Source organism: Peromyscus californicus, unplaced genomic scaffold (assembly GCF_007827085.1).
Source record: "Peromyscus californicus insignis strain IS unplaced genomic scaffold, ASM782708v3 Scaffold_20__1_contigs__length_68692818, whole genome shotgun sequence".
Taxonomy (NCBI): Eukaryota; Metazoa; Chordata; class Mammalia; order Rodentia; family Cricetidae; genus Peromyscus; species Peromyscus californicus.
Window position 1 is genome coordinate 20,562,821 of NW_026294503.1, and position 21,350 is coordinate 20,584,170.

The window sequence follows — 21,350 nt, forward strand, 5'->3', positions numbered from 1 at the left end:
GAGCAGTAGACAGATGCATGAGAATAGAGATACTAGAGAAATACAGAGATCTCAATCCCTACAGTCATGTCTACATCAAATCCATACAATCTATATAAAAACCTTGTCTTTTAAGACATATAATTGGACACTTTCTCCCCAATTAAGTAAAGAACTTGTGACAAACATCATACTCATACATTTCTATTTCACCAAAATTTGTCAACTATTACTATGTGGATAGGCAAACCATCGTCTTCCCCCATTTTGTCACATTTTTCAAATAAAGCTGTCTTCATTTCACATTATTTCCTTGAGATGGTGTGCTAGAAGGGCAGTTACTAATCCTAAAGTTATAAGTATGTTTAATAGCCAGACTCATAACCAGATTGATTTGCAGAAAATCTGGTTATTCATTCATCTGGGGCTTACTCCCAAGGTAATTTTTGGTCTCAAGAGAGAGAGCGAGCTATGTCATAGGGAATATTGAGAGCATCTGTGGTCAACTACCACATTCAATAAGGAGAATTACTTTGTGAAAAACTCAAAGGCACGCAGGGTGTTTGCAAAATGTGCAGAAATCTCAGGTCACAACCTCCTCCACGCTCCTGGAATGCAGTGTTTAAGCTTAAGGCAAACTAAGAAGCCAGTGGGAGGTCTAAACGGCAATCATCTCTATTCTCTCAGCTCATGGGGCGGGTTCCAGTGACCTGCACATCCAAGTGTTTAGTTTAGAGATAATTTTCAATAAACTGTTGTCACTTGAAAAGAAACAGTCTGGACATTGTATGGCCCATTTGGGATCCTGAGAAAATAAACAACCAAGGGAATGAATGCCTCCTGCTTGTCTTCGCAGCCCTTTCTGGAATGTACTTTTCAGTTCCTTCCTTTTTTTCTCTGTAGCAGGTTTTCCTTAAAAAGAATGCTGTTTACTTAGCATGTCTTGGAGACCCTCTTTTGAAGAACCGAAGTCATGAATGGCTTTAGAGTCGTGCTTGGAAGCAACCAGTTCACCCTGCTGCTGCTCTTTCTCTTGCAGTTTCAGAGTCTGGGTCTGGATATTGATAGCCGACCTGCTGCAGAAGTCTGTGCCACACACACAATTTCACCAGGACCTAAAGGTGAGGAGGAAACCTCAAATTTCATACAGTATGTATGATCTCTTTCCCCACCTCCAATCCACCCTAGTTGCTATGGGACTTCTCACCCTCTCCTCCCTAGTTTCCTCTGACTTCCTGTCTATCTTGGAATTCACTGGACTATTAATTACTTACTGTAGGCTTCCCTTGGTTGTAGGTAGGAGAAAGTAGGGAAAGGTGGAATCCTGGGATGTGCATCTGACAGCAATCACTGATGGCTGTGAGAAACTCTTCCAACAGGAGATGAAGACTCATAACCACCTTGATTAGAGCACTTACATTTACTCTAGGGCTGCTGTCCTTCCTCCCTTTCCTCATTCACACTGATTCTAACAAGAAATAACAAGGAGGTCAAAAATAAAAATTTACTCTGAAGTATATCTTTGGTAATTAATGGGCTCCTGAGTTCCAGTGAGGAAGATTATGTTTTAATGAAGGACCAAAAGTCATATATAAATGAGCATTTCTTTATTTGAAAGTGGAATCTCCGAGGTCAACTGCCTTTAGCTGGAGAATGGTAGAATATTTTTTCCCCCAAGTAAGGTCGCGGTCCAAGGTCCAAATACGCTTCTAGCACTAGTGGGATTTTGTTGTTGTTTTGTTTTGTTTTTAATAAATCTGTTTTCCTGGTTTCAGCTCTTACCCTTTTGTTCTGAAAGTGGCCACTGAACTCACTGCAGCTTGCTTCTCTCTTATTAGCAATTCATGTGATGCTTCCCCGGGCTATTGGTGGAAGAATGGTAGCTGCTAAAAAACTGAGCTATAAAAAAAGGGGGATTTTAAAAAAAAAAGAAAGAAAAGAAACATAGCTCAATTCTTGTCAGTTATTTAAATATGTATTGCTTAACGTGCATTTTTCTTAATCAGTGAATTAATTTTCTCCTAAGATTGCAATCCAACTTCTAACCTTTGATACCATAAAATAAATGCAAGGAGTTACAGTGAGACCTTGGGGCTTCCAAATAATTTCTTGGGTGAATAAATGAATAATGTCAGGGCAAATGTTCAGAAAAGAAAGTTTGGGTTAGAAATAAAGTATTTACTTAAATTCATTACTAGATTTTTCACAGAATGCAAGATAACTATGTTTTCCCTGTGGTGTCGTGAAGACTGAATATTGAAGCCTTCCTCAACTGTGCAACAGAGGGAATCTAGTTGAGAATAACACCGTTATTTCTTCCCTTGAAGAAAAAGTTACAATTTTCACAATAGACTAAGAACGCACAAGAAACTCTTAATTAAATACCCTAAACATAGCACTAAACATGTCTCTGGCAATTCAACTAACGGGCATTGACTATTCATTGTTAGGTCCTGTTTTAGGCACAGCAGAACACCAGATAATATATTAGTGTCATGAACAATAAAGAGATACATTGTTTTGCACAGGTTTCCTGCGAAGGTTTTGAGTTGAGGCTCAGGCATGATTCTTTAGAACAGATGGGGACAGCATTTGTATTGGTAAGAGCAAGACTGCAGGAGAAGCTTGAGAAAGTCGCTCATCAACTCTTCATTTTCAAAGGCTGCATACAAAATCAGCCAGATACCACAGCATTCAGGGGACTGAAGCAGGAGCATTGCAGGTTCAGGGCCACCCATGTCTACCTGTGGACCACTGAATTCATTTTTTTAAAAAATGTAAGTCTTTATAAGGAAAAACAAGACATCTACCTTTAAAAAATAAACCACGTTATTTCATTTTATCACTTCAATCTATATACAGTGTTTTTTGAAAACCAGTGGTGTCAATGAGTATTCTTCTGTTATTTCTTCACTTTTAGTGCAAAGCTTGAGTCTTCTCACTAGAAACTCAGGTACTGTTTCAATCTGCCAAAGCTTAACTCTCTTCCTGAGCCCAGGGAGAACTGTGAACAGATCATAAGTGAGTATGGAAGCATGGACATGTGAGTGTACCTTGAAGGAGAAACTGAGAGAGGTGCTTTGGAACACTGTGTTTCAGAACTTCTCAGCTTAAAGATATGGATACGGTTTCCTCTTCTGCAGCATGTGGTCTTTGCAACAAGAGCATGCTAAGTTCCCATCTCAGTAAAGAGATTCTATGACTCTGTAAGGTACCGAACACTTGCCAAGTCCAGGCCCCATGTCAAATGACTTGAGTTTGATGCTAAGATAAGGAACCCATTTTAGGACTCGTCTCTAAGTAGCAAGTTTGGGATTCAAGCTCTGGGGCTGAGCTCCTAGTTGACCTGAATCTTTGAGAACTGCCTTCACAGTACAGCAACCTGGGCATGGTTACTGCTAGCTTTTCTCTGTTCTGGGCAGAGTATTAGAGCTGGATGCACAAGAAATACATGGGACCTTTTTTTGAATGTAAACTACATCTCATTCATTCCTTGTAAAAATTACAACAGCTCCTCCCCAACTCCAAGGAAGGCAGACCTGGATACTGGGCTCCTCAGAAGGAAAACAAAGTTTTGATGGCCAAGTAGACATTTTAAAGAGCCAAATTATAGGGTTTTTTTCCTCCAGTATCTTTTCTCCTACAATCAAACCAATGCATGCTTTTCTCCATGGCTAATCATCTCATTTCTGTGTTTACCAGCAGAGCAGTACTCTGCTCAGAAATTTCCAGATACTCTGAGAAACAGACAATTAAAGGAACTTAACTCTAAATTCGTTTGAGAGAGTGGAAACTAAATAAATTATTCAGACTTGCAGATAAAACGCCAATAATACTATCCAGTTATAGAATATGCTGTTCAATAGACAGACACACTTTCAGGGTCATTTCCGAAGCACATCCTAATGGAGGAAGAGCACTAGATTCTCAATGAGCCACTTATGCTTCTGCTTCTTTATTTGAAAAGTGGGCATTCCTCATACGTATTTCTTATTATTTTAAAATGAAATAATCACCATAAATTAATCTTATACAGATATTATTAGTATATTTAACACATTTTGTTTCTCTTTCTTTTGCCTGCTCATCAAGTGCACCCAGTAACAATTGTGGAGTTAAGCATTCTAGTTACTCTAGACATCTTTGCTGAAAGTCCTCATTATATTTCTTTCTGTCCTTGAAATGTTTGTTTTAGACTGCCTAGCAGGAAATGTTCTTTTTTGATTTTCATCTCTACCATGGAGTCTTCTTTAAGCAACTTATGTGAAATTCTGACCTCTGGTGGTTTAAGTGGGGAACAACAATGGATGAGAAAAAAATTAAAGACTTAACATCTGTAAGGGGTATTTTGGAGGATGCTTGGCAAACTGCAAGAAAGTTTTGAATACATCATCTTGTTTAATTTCACAGCATCCCTATATTTGGATTTCCATAGCATCCACTATCCATATCCTAAGCATTCACATGAGGAAAAAAATCTTAGAAAGGCCAAATGGATTTCCCAAGCTCAGCCAGAGCTCCAGTTAGTCTTGAAAGTAGCCTCTTACCAGGCCCAGTCATTCCGTGCCATACATTAGTTTGTATTAGTTACATATTATCTTTAAAAGTGCAGCCACTAGCTACCTTCTGGTGATAACTGGTTCTTCACTATCTCAGGACATCGAGCTCATGTTGTCTCAGTTCATGGGTTGTACTGAACACTAAAGTATGCTCAAATGATACGTATGTCCTCCACAATAATTAACCCTGATATTTCATTTATTTGGAAGTAAGCACTATTGTACTCTAGTCTAACACATGTTAAGTAATATTGTCATTTAAAAAAATATTGTCATTTGCAGCTATATAAGTACTTTGTCACCCCAGTGCACTTTAATTATCTCAATAAACTTTGTAAAGGATATATAATTCCCATTGGCCATATAAAGAAATTGAGGTTCATAGCTACATTGTCACTAGACCCATGCCACTGAGCTGGAAAGGGCAGATTAGACTTGGGTTCAACACAGTTCCATTTGTATCGTCTGTTCCAGGCAGCCTGCTGAATGCTCTAGCCAGAAGGGCCCTCAAAGCCATGGTGAGTGGGACAGACATAGTATTGTATGGACCAAGACATTAGCTGCTTTGGGTTTCACTTAAAACCTCCCTTGGTCCCTGTGGAACTCATTCATGGAAAGATAAGGGCACACATCTGAGCACAAAGCAACAAGGGTGTGTGTTTCTCTGCTCTTTTTTCAATAAGAGAGATAGTGCAGTGAGGGAAAACTGGTGGAGATCACCCCTACTGGGGGAAATAAGCTTTTCCCCAGAAAAATCCATTAACCATAAGAAAAGGGACATATATTTGGTCATCTTCTTTATTATTATTTTGCATGGCTCTATATTGCAGAACTGATGCACTTTTCGTTAATTCTCCAAATAATTCTCAATGTCCAGTAAGAAGGTTTCTTGTGACTTCCTCATATATAAGGCTAGGTACACCTGGGAGTATTTGTATTCCTCACATTCAAATTTAAAGGCTTATCACTTGCCTGGTAACTCTCAATGATCTTTGGTTTGTGAATTTGAGGTCTAGTGAGGCACACTGTCATGACAATCTCATGGGCATTGGTAGCCAAATTACAAGTGGAACTCAGATGCTAAACTCTCTTCATCCCATCCTGTTTCATTATCCTTGTCCTTACTGTCTGTGAATTGATTGCTTGGTTTGACAAGTTAGCATTAGAAAAACAGATCTATGAGATCAGTGTGTGGCATGGCATAGGATCACATTAATTAGGTCACCTCTATATATTAAATAGCCAGTTCTTTGCAAGTGACTTTCACAGAGAATTTAAGCAAGTAGCTTGACTTCTTTAATTTTTATATTCCACATTGTAGGTGTTTGGAACCATTTTTTCCTCAGTTCCTTTGAGTGGATGCCAAGAAAACATTTCAAAGCTAAGTTAGGAGGGGAAGTATAAAACTCTAATCCATCCAAGTGTAAAGATGAATCAGGAGGTAGTAAATGGTAGTGATTTTAAAAATTATCTGTCCTATTTTAATAAAAGCATAACCCTTATTCTTATCCTCTCCCCAATTCCCTTATGTAACTATTTGGCTATGTGCAAATCACTGCTTAGGACCATAGCAACAGGTTCTTGTGTATTGATAAAACTTGTGGGCTTTGCAAACAGTGTTCAATCATAACACAAGGACACTTGCTTGACTATGTCCATGGCAGCTTTATTTGTAATAGCCAGAACCTGGAAACAACCTAGATGCCCTTCAACTGAAGAATGGATAAAGAAAATGTGGTACATTTACACAATGGATTACCCAACTGTTAAAAACAATGACATCAGGAAATTTAAAGGCAAATGGATGGAACTAAAAAAAATCATCCTGAGTGAGGTAACCCAGATCCAGAAAGACAAACATGGTATGTACTCACTCATGAATGGATAGTAACTGTAAAGTAAAGGATAACCATACAGACCCAGAAAGGCTAGATAACAAGGAGGGCTCAAGGAGGGATACATGGATCTTCCAGAGAAAGGGGAATAGAGGAGATCTCTTGGTTGGGCTGGGGGTAGTTGGGCATGGGAACTTGAGGGATCAGATTGGGAGGTGGCTGGAGGGAAGGCATTGAGAGAAATGACTGAAAAGGGGGGCTTTTGTGAAGTCAAGTAGAAGCCTGATACAAGAGAAACTTCCACTAGTCCAAGGATGGCCCCAGTTAAGACTCCTGGCAGCAGTGCATCGCCTGAACTGGCCATCCCCTGTGATTGGATTAGTGACTACTCTACTTGTCATCAGAGAACCATCATCCAGTGATGGATGGAGGCAAGTTCAGAGACCCACAGGCAGACATTGGGCCTAGCTGGGGGAGTCCTGCTGAGGAGAGAGAGGAAGGATAGTAGGAGTCAAGGGGGTTAGGGACATCAGAGGAAAAACCACAGAAACAGCTAACCTGGCTCGCAGGAACTCACCGAGGCTGAACCAATGACCAGGGAGCCTGCATGGGACCAATCTAGGCCCTCTGCATGTATGTGACAGTTGTGTAGCTTGGTCTATTTGTGAAACTCCTGGAAATGGGAGCAGGGCTGTACCAGGTGCTTTGGCTGGCTCTTGGGAACCTATTACTCATGCTGGATTGCCTTGTCCAGCCTAAATACATACATCTGGTTGATCATATGGCAGCTTGATTTTCTATGCTTTGATGATGCCCATGGGCCTGCCTCTTTCAGATGGCCTGCCTCTTTCAGAGCGAATACAGAGGAGGGGTAGATTGATGGAGGGATGGAAGGGAGGTGGGGGGAGAGTGAGAGGAGAGGAGGAAGGCAAGGCTGTGATCAGTATATAAAATAAATTAATTAATAAAAAGATTTCAAAAAACTTGTGGGCTTTGGAGAAATAAATATATATATACATATGTATATATATGTGTGTGTGTGTGTGTGTGTGTGTGTATATATATATATATATATATATATATATATATATATATGATTTTAAATTTGAGCTCTTCAACTTATTTAGCTATGCTACCTTAAACTTCTGGTACCTTCAACCTAAAAGGGGGAAAAGGATTATCGCACACCTTAAATGCTTATTTTAAAACTAAGGCAAGTCTAGCATGCAGCCTAGCTATCACTATTTCTTCTGTCTCCTGTTGCTCTTACTGGTCATCAAAGTTTGCTTTCCCCTCACCTCCATTGAAAAAACAAAAAACATCATTCATAGGCTTATCAAATTGGCTTTCCAAATGCAACTCCACTTGAAAAATACCACTACTTTCTGCCCTTTTTGAGACTTCACGTTACCGTCTAGTTCCACCTCAAGGTCACTTTCAGTCTTCCACAGCATACACACCCAAGACCCCACATTCTAACCACTTGTATTCTCCCTTTTCTATAGTTTTCCACCTGAATTTGCCATCCTTGATTACTAAAGTGGGAATGATAGCAGTATAAACATGGCTGGGCTTGTTATGAGGACTAAATAAATTTCAGGACACATCTCATCAAAGCCTGGGTTTCCTCACCTGTAACACAGGGAAGAGAATTTTCTAGCTACTTTATGGTGTCATGGTGAGGAAGAATGAGTTGAGCTACGTGGAAGATATTACAATATTTGACTCCAGGGACTCTGTAAATGAGACCAAATAAAAGGTTTAGCAAAAGCAAGTGGAGAATGAGCCTGGTTCTTGCAGTTTTATTCCTTTTTTCTTCTTTAGGAAACATACTATCAGCTCTTATCCATCCCAGGCAACACATCCTGTTGGTCTCCAGTCATTGTTGAGAGGTGTACGCCAAACAACAACTTCTCTCTTGCTCTTCTCAGCTTAGCCTATGAAACCTCACTTGTATTACCTGGTAACTCTGCTAAAATGTTCTCATCAATCCTCACAGCTCATGCCATTTCATCCCTAATGAGGCTGCCTGCTTTTATGCATCAATTATTTGAGCTACAATCTCCTACCGATGCATAAAAGTCTTTTAAATTATAGTTTATGGTTATCTTTGCTCTTCTAAGGATGAATTGTAAATACACGCAGTAAAATTCTGGACTGCCGATATTCAAGTCAAATGGCATCTAAATAATTTAATATTTTTTGTGTTATTTACTGTGAGTGTGCTTGATGTGAGAACTCTGTGAGCATCATTTTACGTCTCTTGTGGCCACTTGACAATATTTGTATATCTTTTTAGCAAATTATATGCACATCACTTTAGAGTTTACAAAAAGGCTCATCCATTGTTTCATTTTTTAGCTCTACTGACATGTATAGGGATCACTTCCCCTGTTTTAAAGAGAAGAAAACTCAGACACACTGCTCTTGCTTTTGGTTCCACTGAACTACTATGGGCAAGTGTTTTGAAGAGAAATAAAGTCCAGCTTATTCTCACTCCTTAACACAGTGACCCATTTTGCTCATGTAACCATCACTGATACCTTAGACCATGATCTATTATCTGAATCATGTCACATCAGAAGGAAGAGTAGCTGGACCACTGATTCCAATTTCCTTGAAGAGATTCCACTACTAGGCTTTGCACTCAAGATTCAGACTCATTCATTCGTTTCAAGCCATAGTGCTAACATAGTAAGAAATAGTATTTGATGAAGTAAAATAGTGTTTTCAATAGTGGTGTTTTGACTGATCTCAAATGAACCCAGGAAAACACAGTCATGTGGAGACAAAAACTGAAATGAAGTCATCTCTATGTCCCTGGTCCACGTGCTGGGTCACCAAATGACAAGGCAATGAAAAATAGGAGACTCATTAATCTATGCAAAGTTAAGAGATGGAATGAAGTAGGAATAGTATCATGAATAAAGCCAAACTGAAAGTTCGCTCAGAAGAGACTTCTGGAACTATTAATTCATCAGTGACAGCTTTTTACTAAGTTTCTTCTTCAAGAAACACAACAAACAGTCTTGCAGGGATTGTGTGGCAAAGCCAGCACAGAACACACAGACCAAATTACTGGCAGGGAGTTAGCAAAGTCACAATGCAGGGAGTATGATCTATTTTCCTATATTACAGCATAGCTAAGGTGACATTTTCCTTCCCAAATTAAGATGAGCTTGCATTGTAGCTTGCTTATCAAAGACTTAACAGCTGACATCCATATATATATAATATATATATATAATATATATATATTATATATATAAACATATACTGTATTTGTCTTTCTGGGTCTGGGTTACCTCACTCAGGATGATTTTTTTTCTAGTTTCATCCATTTACCTACAAATTTCATTATTTCATTTTTTTATCATCTGAGTAATATTCCATTGTGTAAATGTACCACATATTTCCTTAGCCATTCTTCTGTTAAAGGATATCTAGGTTGTTTCCAATTTCTGCTTATTATGAATAGAGCAGCAGTCAACATCGCTGAGCAAGTGTTTCTGTAGTAGGATGAAGCGCACTTTGGGTCTATGCCCAAAAGTGGTATGACTGGGTCTTGAGGTAGATCGATTTCCATCTTTTTTTTTTTTTTTCAGGTCAGTATTTTTTTTTTATTTTGCAATACAATTCAGTTCTACATATCAGCCATGGATTCCCTTGTTCTCCCCCCCTCCCGCCCCCCTTACCTTCCCCTCAGCCCACCCCCCATTCCCACCTCCTCCAGGGCAAAGCCTCCCCTGAGGACTGAGATCAACCTGGTAGACTCAGTCCAGGCAGGTCCAGTCCCTTCCTCCCAGGCCGAGCCAAGCGACCCTGCATAGGCCCCAGGTTTCAAACAGCCAACTCATGCAATGAGCACAGGACCCGGTCCCACTGCCTGGATGCCTCCCAAACAGATCAAGCCAATCAACTGTCTCACCCATTCAGAGGGCCTGATCCAGTTGGGGACCCCTCAGCCATTGGTTCATAGTTCATGTGTTTCCATTCGTTTGGCTATTTGTCCCTGTGCTTTATCCAACCTTGGTCTCAACAATTCTCGCTCATATAAACCCTCCTCTTTCTCGCTGAGGAACTGTCATACTGATTTTCATAGTGGCTGTACAAGTTTGTACTCCCACCAGCAATGGAGGAATGTTCCCATTATTCCTCATCAGTATGATTTGTCATTTATTATATTTATTTTGGCCATTCTGGCTGGTATAAGGTAAATTCTCAAAGCAGTTTTGATTTGCATTTCTCTGATGGCTAAGGCTGCTGAACATTTCTTTATGTTTCTTAGCCATTTGAGTTTCCTCTTTTGAGAATTCTCTGTTTAGATCTGTACCCTATTTTCAGTTGGACTTTTTTTTTGGTGTCCAGTTGGGGGTTCTTTATATATTTTGGACATTAGACTTCTATCAGATGTGGAGTTGGTAAAAATCATCTATTTACCAACCATATAGTTGTATATATATAATCTACCATTATAGATGCTTTTCCGTTTCATGAGGTCACATTTATTAATTGCTAAAATTAGTACCTGTGCTAAAGGTTTTCTGTTCAGAAAGTCTTTTCCTGTGCCAATAAGTTCAAGGTTATTTCCCACTTTCTATTCTATCAAGTTCAGGGTATCTGGTTTTATATTAAGGTCTTTGATTCATTTGGACTTGAGTTTTGTGCAGGGTGATGAATATGGATCTATTTGAACTCTCCTTCATACAGCCATCTAGTTTGACCAGCATCATTTGTTGAAGATGCTGTCTTTTTTCCAGTGTATTTTTCTGGCTTCTTTATCAAAAACCAGGTGTCCATAGGTGTGTGGATTTATACCCGGATCTTCAATTATATTTCATTGATCAATGTGCCTGTTTTGTGTCATTACCATGAAGTTTTTATTACTATAATGTAATTCTGTAGTATGACTTAAATTCAGGAATGGTAAGACCTTCAGCAGTTCTTATTGTTCAGTTTGATCTTAATTTTTTTCTTGCCATCTACTCCTTTTGGGTGTACTTTCTTCTTTTTGTTCTATAGCTTTCAGGTGAGCTGTTATGTTCCAGTATGAAATCTCTCTAGTATTTTATGTAGGCATTTAGTTCTATGAACTCTTAGAGCCTCTTAAAACTTCTTTTGTTGTGTCCCATAAATTTGAGTATGTTGTGTATGTATTTGTTTTCTTTCAGTTCTAGGAAATTTTTAATTTCTTTCTTAATTTCTGTCTTGACCCATTTTTTTCGTTGAACAGAGAGTTGTTCAGCTTCCATGAGTTTGTAAGTTTTCTGTTGTTGTTGATATCCAGTTTTATTCTATGGTGGTCAGGATGCAGGAAGTTATTTTAATTTTCTTATATCTATTAAGACTTGCTTTGTGTATGTGGTCAATTTTGGAGAAAGTTCCATGAGATGCTGAAAAGACGGTAAATTGTTTTACATTTGTGTGAAATGTTCTATAAATATTTGTTAGTTCCATTTGGTTCATAATGTCAGTTAACTCCAGAATTTCTCTGTTTAGTTTTTGTTTGACTGGCCTGTCTATTGGCTGGAGGGTGTATTGAAGTCTTCCACTATCAGTGTGTGGGTCAATATGTGATTTAAACTATAGGAGTGTTTCTTTTATAAACTTGGGTGCCCTTGTCTTAAATACATAGATATTAAGAATTTAAATGTCCTCTTGGTGGATTTTTTCCTCTGATGAGTAGGTAGTATCCTACCCTATCTCTTCTGGTTAGTTTTGGTCTGAAGTCTATTTTGTCATATATTACAATGATTACACCAGCTTGCTTCTTAGGTTCATTTGTTTAGAGTAACTTTTTCCAAACTTTACTCTGAGGTGGTATCTATCCTTGATTTTAAAGTGTGTTTCTTGGATGAAGCAGGATAATAGAATTTGATTTTGCATTAATTTTGTTAGTCTGTGTCTTTTTATTGGGGAATTGAGTCCACTGATACTGAGAGATATCAATGATCAGTGGTTTTTTTTTTTTATGTACTTGTTATTTTGTTGGTGTGGTGGTGGGAGTGGTGGTGGTGGTAATGGTGGTGGTGGTGGTGGTGGTGGTGGTGGTGGTGGTGGTGGTGGTGGTGGTGGTGTGTGTGTGTGTGTCCCCTCTTTTGATTTGCTGGCCATGGATTATTTATTACCTGTTTTTCTTGGGTGTGATTAACCTGTTTAGGTTGGTGTTTTCTTCTCATGCCTTCTGAAGGCAGGATTTATATAGAGATATTATTCAAATTTGATTTTACCATGGAATATCTTATTTTTCTCTGTCTATTGTGATTGAAAGGTTTTCTGTGTATAATAGTCCGGGTTGGCATCTGTGGTCTCTATCTAGGCCCTTCTGGTTTTTAGAGTCTATATTGAGAAATCTGGTGTTATTCTAAGTCTGCCTTTTTATGTTACTTGGTCTTTTTCCTTTGAAGCTTTTAATATTCTTTCTTTGTTCTGTACATTTGATGTTTTTATTCTTATGTGGCAAATGGATTTCTTTTCTGTCCCAGTCTGTTTGATTTACTGTAAGCTTCTGGTACTTTGATAGGCACCAACTTCTTTGGGTTAGGGAAATTTTCTTCTATGGTTTTGTTGAAAATATTTTCTGTGCCTTTAACCTGGGTTTCTTCTCCTTCCTCTATACCTATTGTTCTTAGATTTTGTCTTTTCATAGGGTCTCGGATTTCCTACAAGTTTTGTGCCAGGATTTATATTTTAATTTAACATTTTCTTTGACCGAGGTATCTTGTTTCTTCTGTTGTGTCCTCAATGCCTGTGATTTTTCTCTTCCATATCTTGTATTCTGTTGGGGAGGCTTGCCTCTGAGGCTCTTGTTCAAGGTCCTAAAGTTTTCATTTCCAAATTTCCTGCATTTGGGATTTTCTTTACTGATTTCAGTCTTGAACTACTTCACTCATTTCTTCTTTAAGGACCTCTATCAGATTTTGTTTGTGTTTTCACAGATTTCTTTAAGGGGTTTATTCATTTCTTCCTTAAGGACCTCTGTCATATTCACAAAGGCTGTTTTAAGGAGGTCTTTTTCTTGCAGTTCAGCTATGTTGCAATGCTCAGAGCCCGTTAATGGCAGGGTTGCTGAACTTGAGTGGAGACATATTATCCTTACTGTTATTGATTGCCTTTTTATGTTGACATCTAGGCATCTGGGTTTGGGAAGATTGTAATTCCAGGAGCTAATATCTAGTCTTGTCTTTGTTTGGTTGCTGTTTGTTTCTTGGTTTCTGTTGCCCTCTCTGGTTCTTAGAAGAGAATAGTGGCTATGTGTTGCCTGGCAGGAAATTGTTCTGGGATCCTGATAGGTATGGCATTGGAGTTTCCAGGTAAAATGTGCTTCTAGTTATTGGAAATAGGAATGGACTTTGGGGGACTAAGGGTGCCCACAGAGAGAGGAAGGCAGGGTGTTCTGCCAGGATCTGCTTAGACCCCTGGAAATGGGGCCAGAAAGGAGAATCTACAACTGGTGTTCTGCTACAGAGCTAGGGAAGAGACTGTGGGTTTGGACTTGAAGGAATGGTGAGAGAGGTGAAGACATGCAGTTAGCCTACTTGCTTCTCAGTGGCCTGTGGGTTCCCAGGGAATGCCTGTTGAAGTCAGGGACTGGGATAAAGCAATGAGTGGGGTGAAGAAAATTTGGAGGGGAAGATCTGTGTGATTCACTGGAGAAGTGTGCAAAAAATAAGGGTAGACATCATCAGGTGGTCTGTTGCAGAGCTAAGGATGAGACTGGGGACTAGATTTGAAGGAGAGGAGGGATGGGTGAAAATCTGTTGTTAGCCTACCTGCTTCCCTGACTCTAGTGGCCAGTTTGTGTCCTAAGGAGAGACAGAAAGGCAGTGGATTTAGATGGCCGGGAAGGTGGAAAGGTTCTAGGAGAAGGTAGAGAAGAAGAAATTATAATCAGAATATATTGTATGAAAAATATTTTTTCAATAAAAGTAAAATGGAAAAAAAAGATGAACTCACTGTTTGATATTTTTATGGCATTTTTCTTACCTTGTCACTATCAGGTGAGGAAATACCATTCTGATATTATTTTCCCTGCTGCACTGGCATGTAATTTCCTGTTGTGCTTTCTTCTGATTATCTAATATTTTAATTCTGAGCACATGTGTATATGCACAACTAATGTCCAGCATCCACAGAGTCTCGGCGTCCGTCTACATGTCTTTATTAACTAGGACTGAGTCACTCCAAATTCATCCTATCGTTGCATAGTCTCCAATGTCCTCTTGTTTTCATTCCAGGAGTATAGCAAAAAATATGAGTGTAGGGTGAGGGGTGATCTGTGGAAAGGAGATCTACTACACTGAATTAATCTATGATGTGAAAAACCTGTATCCTACCTCCAAAGGTCAATGATCTTTACAAAGGTTCACTTGTTAGAACAGCATTGCAAGACACTGTCCAGAGGTCCTTCACCAAAGTCTTAGGCACAGATCAGGTTTTATTTAAGATGATGTTCAATTTCTTAGGGCCTAACACAGAGCTTCGTAGCCAACTAAGCAGAAATGCAACAGATATTTGTTCAATAAATAAGTCAGTAAAATTGAGGCTGTGAATGACACTTGATATCCAAGTGTTTCCCAAAAAAAGTGTAGTCAAATTAAGTAGTTGACATTAACATGAAGTTAAATACCAGTGTATTACTTAAATAATATGTCAAGACAGCAATTAGAAAGTAGTAAAAAGGAACCAGATGGTGAATTGCCAAGGAAATAATGCTATCAAGAAACGCAGATAATATAGGAATTAACTTGAGACAGAATTTATAGGTAGGATTTACAAAGCATGAGAAAGGGGGTAGAACTTTTTACACTATTTTTGGCATATTTTTCAAATTGTGAGAGCATTTCAGAGTGATGATGTATAAAGAAAAGCTAATGGGTTTTGATTTTAAAGATATCTTCTGTTTCTGAATTCATTTCTCTCACTGAGGCTTATCTATATACTCATTCTATTTATTTTCCTTATTCTAAATAGGGCCATACTATACTCCCTAAGAGACATGATGCACATACTAAAATGGAGATCACTCTCTCTAATCCATCGTTATTACTATCAGCATAAAACTGTGTTGTATTTTAATGTAACTGTAATCATTGGAATATAGTGTTAATCAACGTTTGTCTCAACTAATCTCATAATGACACATTTTTAGGTATTTACAGTTTCTGGGTTTTTTTTTTACTTTAAACATTCTTGTATGTGTACTCAATTATATCTATGGAAAAAAAGATCCTTGAGGTAAACTAGGGTATTACATTTTTCTATTTTAGTGTTTTTTCCTTTCAATAGTAGGGACTGAACCTAGTACACCGTTCATGCTAGGCAAATACTCTACTCTTTAACTATATCCCCAGCTGTCTGTTTTACTTTAGAGGATTGTTATTATTATTATTATTTTACATTTATTTACTTATTTATGAATGCATCCATGTCATGTGTGAAGGTCAAAATACAGCTTTCAGAAGTCAGTTGGCTCTCTCCTTTCACATTGTGGGTTCTAGGGCCGGAACTCGGGTCCTCAATCTTGTCAGCAGGAGCCTTTACTCAGTGAACCATCTTACTGGCCTATCGTTTTTACAGGGTCTCATTGAATTGCTCAGGCTGATCTATAACTCACTGTGTGGCCTAGGCAGGCTTTAAACTTGTAATCTTTCTCTATTAACCTCCAGAGCAGCCAGGATTACAGGCTTATAGATTTACTGCACTTTAACCTTACTGTCAGATTATAGTCCACATGCATTCCCATTGTCAAGAACCATGAATGAGAAGTTTCAATTCTCTTTCTCTATGTCAGATTTGGATCTGATGTGAAAAACAGTGTAGATATTTATTTATATGTGAAGTATAATGTAGATATGTATGTATTTATGGTGTAGACATTCTGTGCATTCACTTCAAGTATTTGTTATTGAAACCCCTGAGTGATCTTTGAAAATCATTCATTGCCTTTCTACAAAGGAATTTCCTTAAGTTCTTTGTATATTATGACAACTATTTGTTTCTTATGTCTAGTATTCACTTTTCCTTTTGCCATTTCTTTGTTTATAAACCTTGCAGATTTATGTATATTTACTTAAACTCTCACCAGGTCGTTATGTCTGGCCCATCTTTTATGACTTTTGTTTTCTTCTTAGTGTGGACAAATTTCATATAGAATGAAAGCATGTGTGCTGTTCAGCAAGGCAAGAGCTGAAGGGCATTTGGTGACCAGGGAACAAACAACTTGGACAAGAAGGGATTATACAAGTCAAGATCAGAAAATAACTTCCCTTGATGTCAGTATGAAAGGCCATCTACTTTAGAATAATAAGTGTGGCCTTAGACTACAGACAGATAACTGCTAAAACATTTTAGATGAGGCAGTAACAGTAAAAACATGTGATTTTTTTTAGATTCACTTACAAGTTGGTTCGAAAAGCAAAATTTAGATCCATGGAAGCCAGTATTTAAGCCGTTTGTTGAACAAAAAACTATTCTAATTGTGTTTGATTCATCAATTAGTTAAGCACCGTGAAGACCATTCAGGAATCATCTATTAAGGTCAAGAATTGGAGCATGAAGAAAGACTAGGTAAGACAGAACCAGAGAAAAAAGAAGGGTTAGAAAATAAGAAAAAGTAAGAATCCAGATGGGCCTGAGAAAGGATTATATATACCTGGCTTAACTGTTGAGCCTAGGAAATTTGAGCGTGATGGAAATATTGGGAGAGAAAATAAATTAGAGGAAGAAACAAAAACACTGCAGGGCAGTAGCAAGAACGGTGTTTTGCGTGTTTTCCTGGGCTGCCTTATTGCTTTATAGGCTGTTACTACAGACTGAGGCCAATTCATTAATCAGCCAGTATTGAGAATGACATTTCAATCAATCACAAATTCATTTGACTGTGTTGTCATTAAGCTCACTTTATCCATCTTGTCTTTGGGGATGTTGCTCCTTTTATTTCAAGATCATTTATTGAGCAGGCACCTATTGCAGTTCAGACTTGGTGCCAAGTGCTGGGAATGCAAGGAACAGTAAGTATGTCGTCTCAGATCTCTCCAATCCTGGGTGACACCTAAGGTGGGAAGCTTTGAAGTGCTAGAGGAAGACCCTTCAGGGAGCATCATTAATTCTCTCTGCTAAAGTGGAGTACACCTGATCCAGGCATGCCTGTACTTAAATGCCTCTTGACCTAGGCCTGTCAGGATTATATCACCCAGAAGAAGAGCTTTTATTGGTGAGAATATTTTAGCACACGTTTGCCTTATTAATATACTGACAAATTTGTATGTTAGCTCATTTTTGTCTTAGATGTAAATCTATTCTGCTGATGCTCCTTTTTCCTAACAAAGATAAGGAAGAGCTGGGATGTGGGCAGATGGAGGCAGGTGGCTCTTTTCTGCTTCTATAACAGACTCTTTTAGCATTTGTTACAGTAATTATTGGCTTCCTGCGGCTGTGCCCTTGCCATAGAGAAGGGCGTTGTTGTCTTAATCATCGTCTAGTAATTATATTATTGGGGAACTTGTATTAGCAAGTGAAAGAATCTACCAGCCAAAACAGCAAACAGAGGGGAGAATGCCAATTTACAGACTTCGATATCAGGAAAGAACAGAGTTGGGCTAGAGCCACACACTTGAGCAGTCTTCTTGCCTTGGTGTTATTCTTCCCTTTAATTACTTCAATGTAAAGGCTGTTCTTTCTCATGCTGTGAGGTTATATTCAGAATCTTCTCTGCAAACCCTAAAGACAGATTGATTCTCCTCTAGTGTTTGTAAGTTCTAATTAAAAATCCTTAAATTGAGATTCATGGTTTCTTAGTGGGTCACATCCCAACTGACTGCCCAAATCATATCAGAATGAGTGACTGTGGATTCCTACAGAGAAGCTATTATCAGAATCCCAGGAAAAACATACAAAAAAAAATCAATGGTTGCCCATTCACTATATACACAATATTTATAAATGAAGCACATTTGATTCAAGGACTCCATTATGAGTTTCATCATCCACAATCTCATATAACCTTCAAGTAGTTCCATAAAAAAGACATTATCATCTTTTTCAATGAAAAACTATGAAGAAGGGAAGTCAAGTGTTTAGTATAAGATTTAATTTAAATTTAAATAATTGATTGAATAATTTGACAAGCTATTTATTAACATTATTATAATTCAATTATTTATTAAATGCAATGATTTAATAAAGTGGAAGCATACATTATTTAGCATATGACTAAGTAGCCATTATTTGGGAAATTCAAGATTTGAGCCTGCCTGTATATGAACATATAGCATATGCATATCCAAAGTACATATAAATGTGCATTAATATGTGTATATTTGAATGAGTATCATAGCACTTAATAAATATGTGCTTCCCAAAGATGGAGCCCTTAGCAAATTAAATCATTTTTAAATGGATATTCTAATTTATTTTTTACATAGAAAATTAAAATTGGTTAAATATGCAGTTCTACAGAACACCAAGCATCTTCAAAGTATCTTCAATCAAATTATAGAGAAGAACAAAGCCAAGGCAAGAAGACTGATCCCAGAACAAGTTGCTCAAGCGTGTATAACTAGCATGGTTCTATCCTTCCCTGATACCTAAGTCAGTAAATTGACATTTGCCAGAGCTCATCAATATTTTGAATTTATAATTGTCCATGCTGAGGTCATTGCTTTTCAAGAATTAATAGTGCTGTAGACCAAGAAGAGTCAGTATTTTTGGAACATTTTAACTGTGTTAGGAAAACTTTAAGAACGGTTCCACATGAGTAGAACCATGTATTCATGTACACTCAGCTTGATGATGTAATTCAAAGTTAGATAAGAATCTTGGGAAAATTCCCAGAGGGATCTTGCCCCACTGCCAGGTAAACTCTGGTTTTGTTTCTGGGCAACACATTGTTGTTTGTTGTTCTTAAGTAGCCAAGACTTGACTTCCATTTTTCTACACATAAGCTGCAATGCAGAGATACTGAGAGCAGACCTATAACCCCTGTAAATCATCCTTCATTTTCTGATCTTGCTGCTTTCCTTTTATGATTTTCTGAAGACAAACGTGAGGACAACTTCCCTTCCATGTGTTAGGCTAGAGAAAACTGTGATAAAACATCAGCATGGTCCCATAATCTCCACAGTGTACTTCCACAGCTCCCTCTAGAGGCCAGCTAATGCAGTTTCCTGGCTGCTGCTTCTTTGGGACTTTTTGTTTTTGTTTTTGTTTTTGTAAGACAGGGTTTCTTTGTGTAGCTTGGAGCCTGTGCTGGAACTTGCTCTGTAGACAAGGCTGGCCTGGAACTCACAGAGATCCACCTGCCTCTGCCTCCCAGCTGCTGGGGTTAAAGGCATGTACCACCACTGCCTGGCCAGTTTCCTGGCTTTAAGGTCTATTTTACATTATACATCACCTTATTCTGTTGACTCCCATTAACTGAGTCACTGCTAAAAGTACATGACTATTTAGACAGTTGACAGATCCCTTCTTGAGACAATCTGTGATAACAATCCAAGAAGGATAGCCCTTACTCCCCACCACATTTGGCAATAAATAGAAAGCAATTTGACTGGTTTCTCCTCCGCTGTCAGTTTCCATCCCAGAGCTACTCTAAGTTATTCAAAGAGTTACATGTTGTGGGTGGATGAAATTGTCCTCAGTATGGGCAAGTCTAATGTGGGTAATTTAAAATTACCAATGAGAAAGAAAACAAAGACTTTGGAAAGTTAAATAGTACACATAAGTTGAAAAAGTCTGAGTATTAGCCTACTTTCCGTAACTGTAACAGGGTACCCGAGATAACTAATATGTAAAGAAAAGGTTTGCTTTAATGCTTAGCTTTAGAGAAGATCTGTTACTTTTAGGCCATGAGTGGTGGCATACAAGACAAAGGCAGAGGGCATGGAAGAAAAAACTGCTTAGTTCATGGACAAGAAGCAAAAGAAGAGAGAGGGGCTAGAGTCCTAAATCTCATGTAAGGGAATATTCCCAAAGACTAAAGAACTTCATACTAGCGCGCCCCCCCCCCTCACCCCACTGAAGGTTTCATCACCTTCCAAGTCCTTAAGATATGGACTGCAGGAGACCACTCACCATCCAAATTATAGCAGCTGATCATTGATATGATGAGAACCTGAACTTGCGATGTGTATGATTAGAGCCTAAGGACTTCATCAGTTTATACCCAACCTTATAAGAATGATTGCTTCCTATAAATGATCAGTAGGACTTTGTCTTCCCCCAATCCTCCTTTGGTCTATTAGTAGTTCTTTCAGCAGAAAAAAAAATGCTATTATTGTTCATGATTTGTTTTCTAAGAACTCAGGTTCATGCCTTTGAATTTCGGCTTCTCTTTCTGTTTTTTTTCTCCTTCTTATTCTATTAGACTGCAATATAGTAGGCTCAGAATAAGTGAAACCACAGAATTCTATGAAGCTGATCTTAGTAAATACTTTAATAAAAAGCAATATTGTTGTAATAATAATGTGTTTATACAAGAAGATATTCCTAGCCTTTAAAGACATTTGGAGATGTATTGAAGGATAATATACAGACAATTATAGATATATAATTGAATATTTTCATCAGCCAAAAAAAAAAAAATAGTTGAAGCAGTGGCATCAAGCTAGTTGTTTGTCGCTAGAGTTTTCCTGATCCTGTCTGTCCTCCCACAGTCAGGACAAATCTCTCTCACCCGCCAGTCCTGCAACTGCTCAGACCCAACCAAGTAAACACACAGAGACTTATATTACTTAAACTGTTTGGCCTAATGGCTCAGGCTTCTTGCTACCTGTTCTTATCTCTTAAATTAACCCATTTCTATTAATCTATAAGTTGCCACGTGGCTCATGGCTTACCAGTATCTTAACATCTTCTCATGGCGGTGGCTGGCAGCATCTCTGTCCCTCAGCCTTCCACTTCCCAGAATTCTCTTCTCTTCTTGTCCCACCTATACTTCCTGCCTGGCTACTGGCCAATCAGCATTTTATTTATACAG

General features: G+C 38.3%; 1 protein-coding gene across 1 annotated transcript in view; it reads left to right on the forward strand.

The window, feature by feature from the left end:
- The first annotated feature begins 927 nt into the window (after positions 1–927).
- The window catches only part of Colec10 (collectin subfamily member 10), a 44,163-nt gene continuing 23,740 nt past the window's right edge, over positions 928–21,350 (forward strand). Inside the window, exon 1 of the mRNA XM_052747411.1 lies at positions 928–1,100. Coding sequence (XP_052603371.1) covers positions 953–1,100 — 148 coding nt within the window. The 5' untranslated portion in view covers positions 928–952. The remainder of the gene's footprint in view (positions 1,101–21,350) is intronic.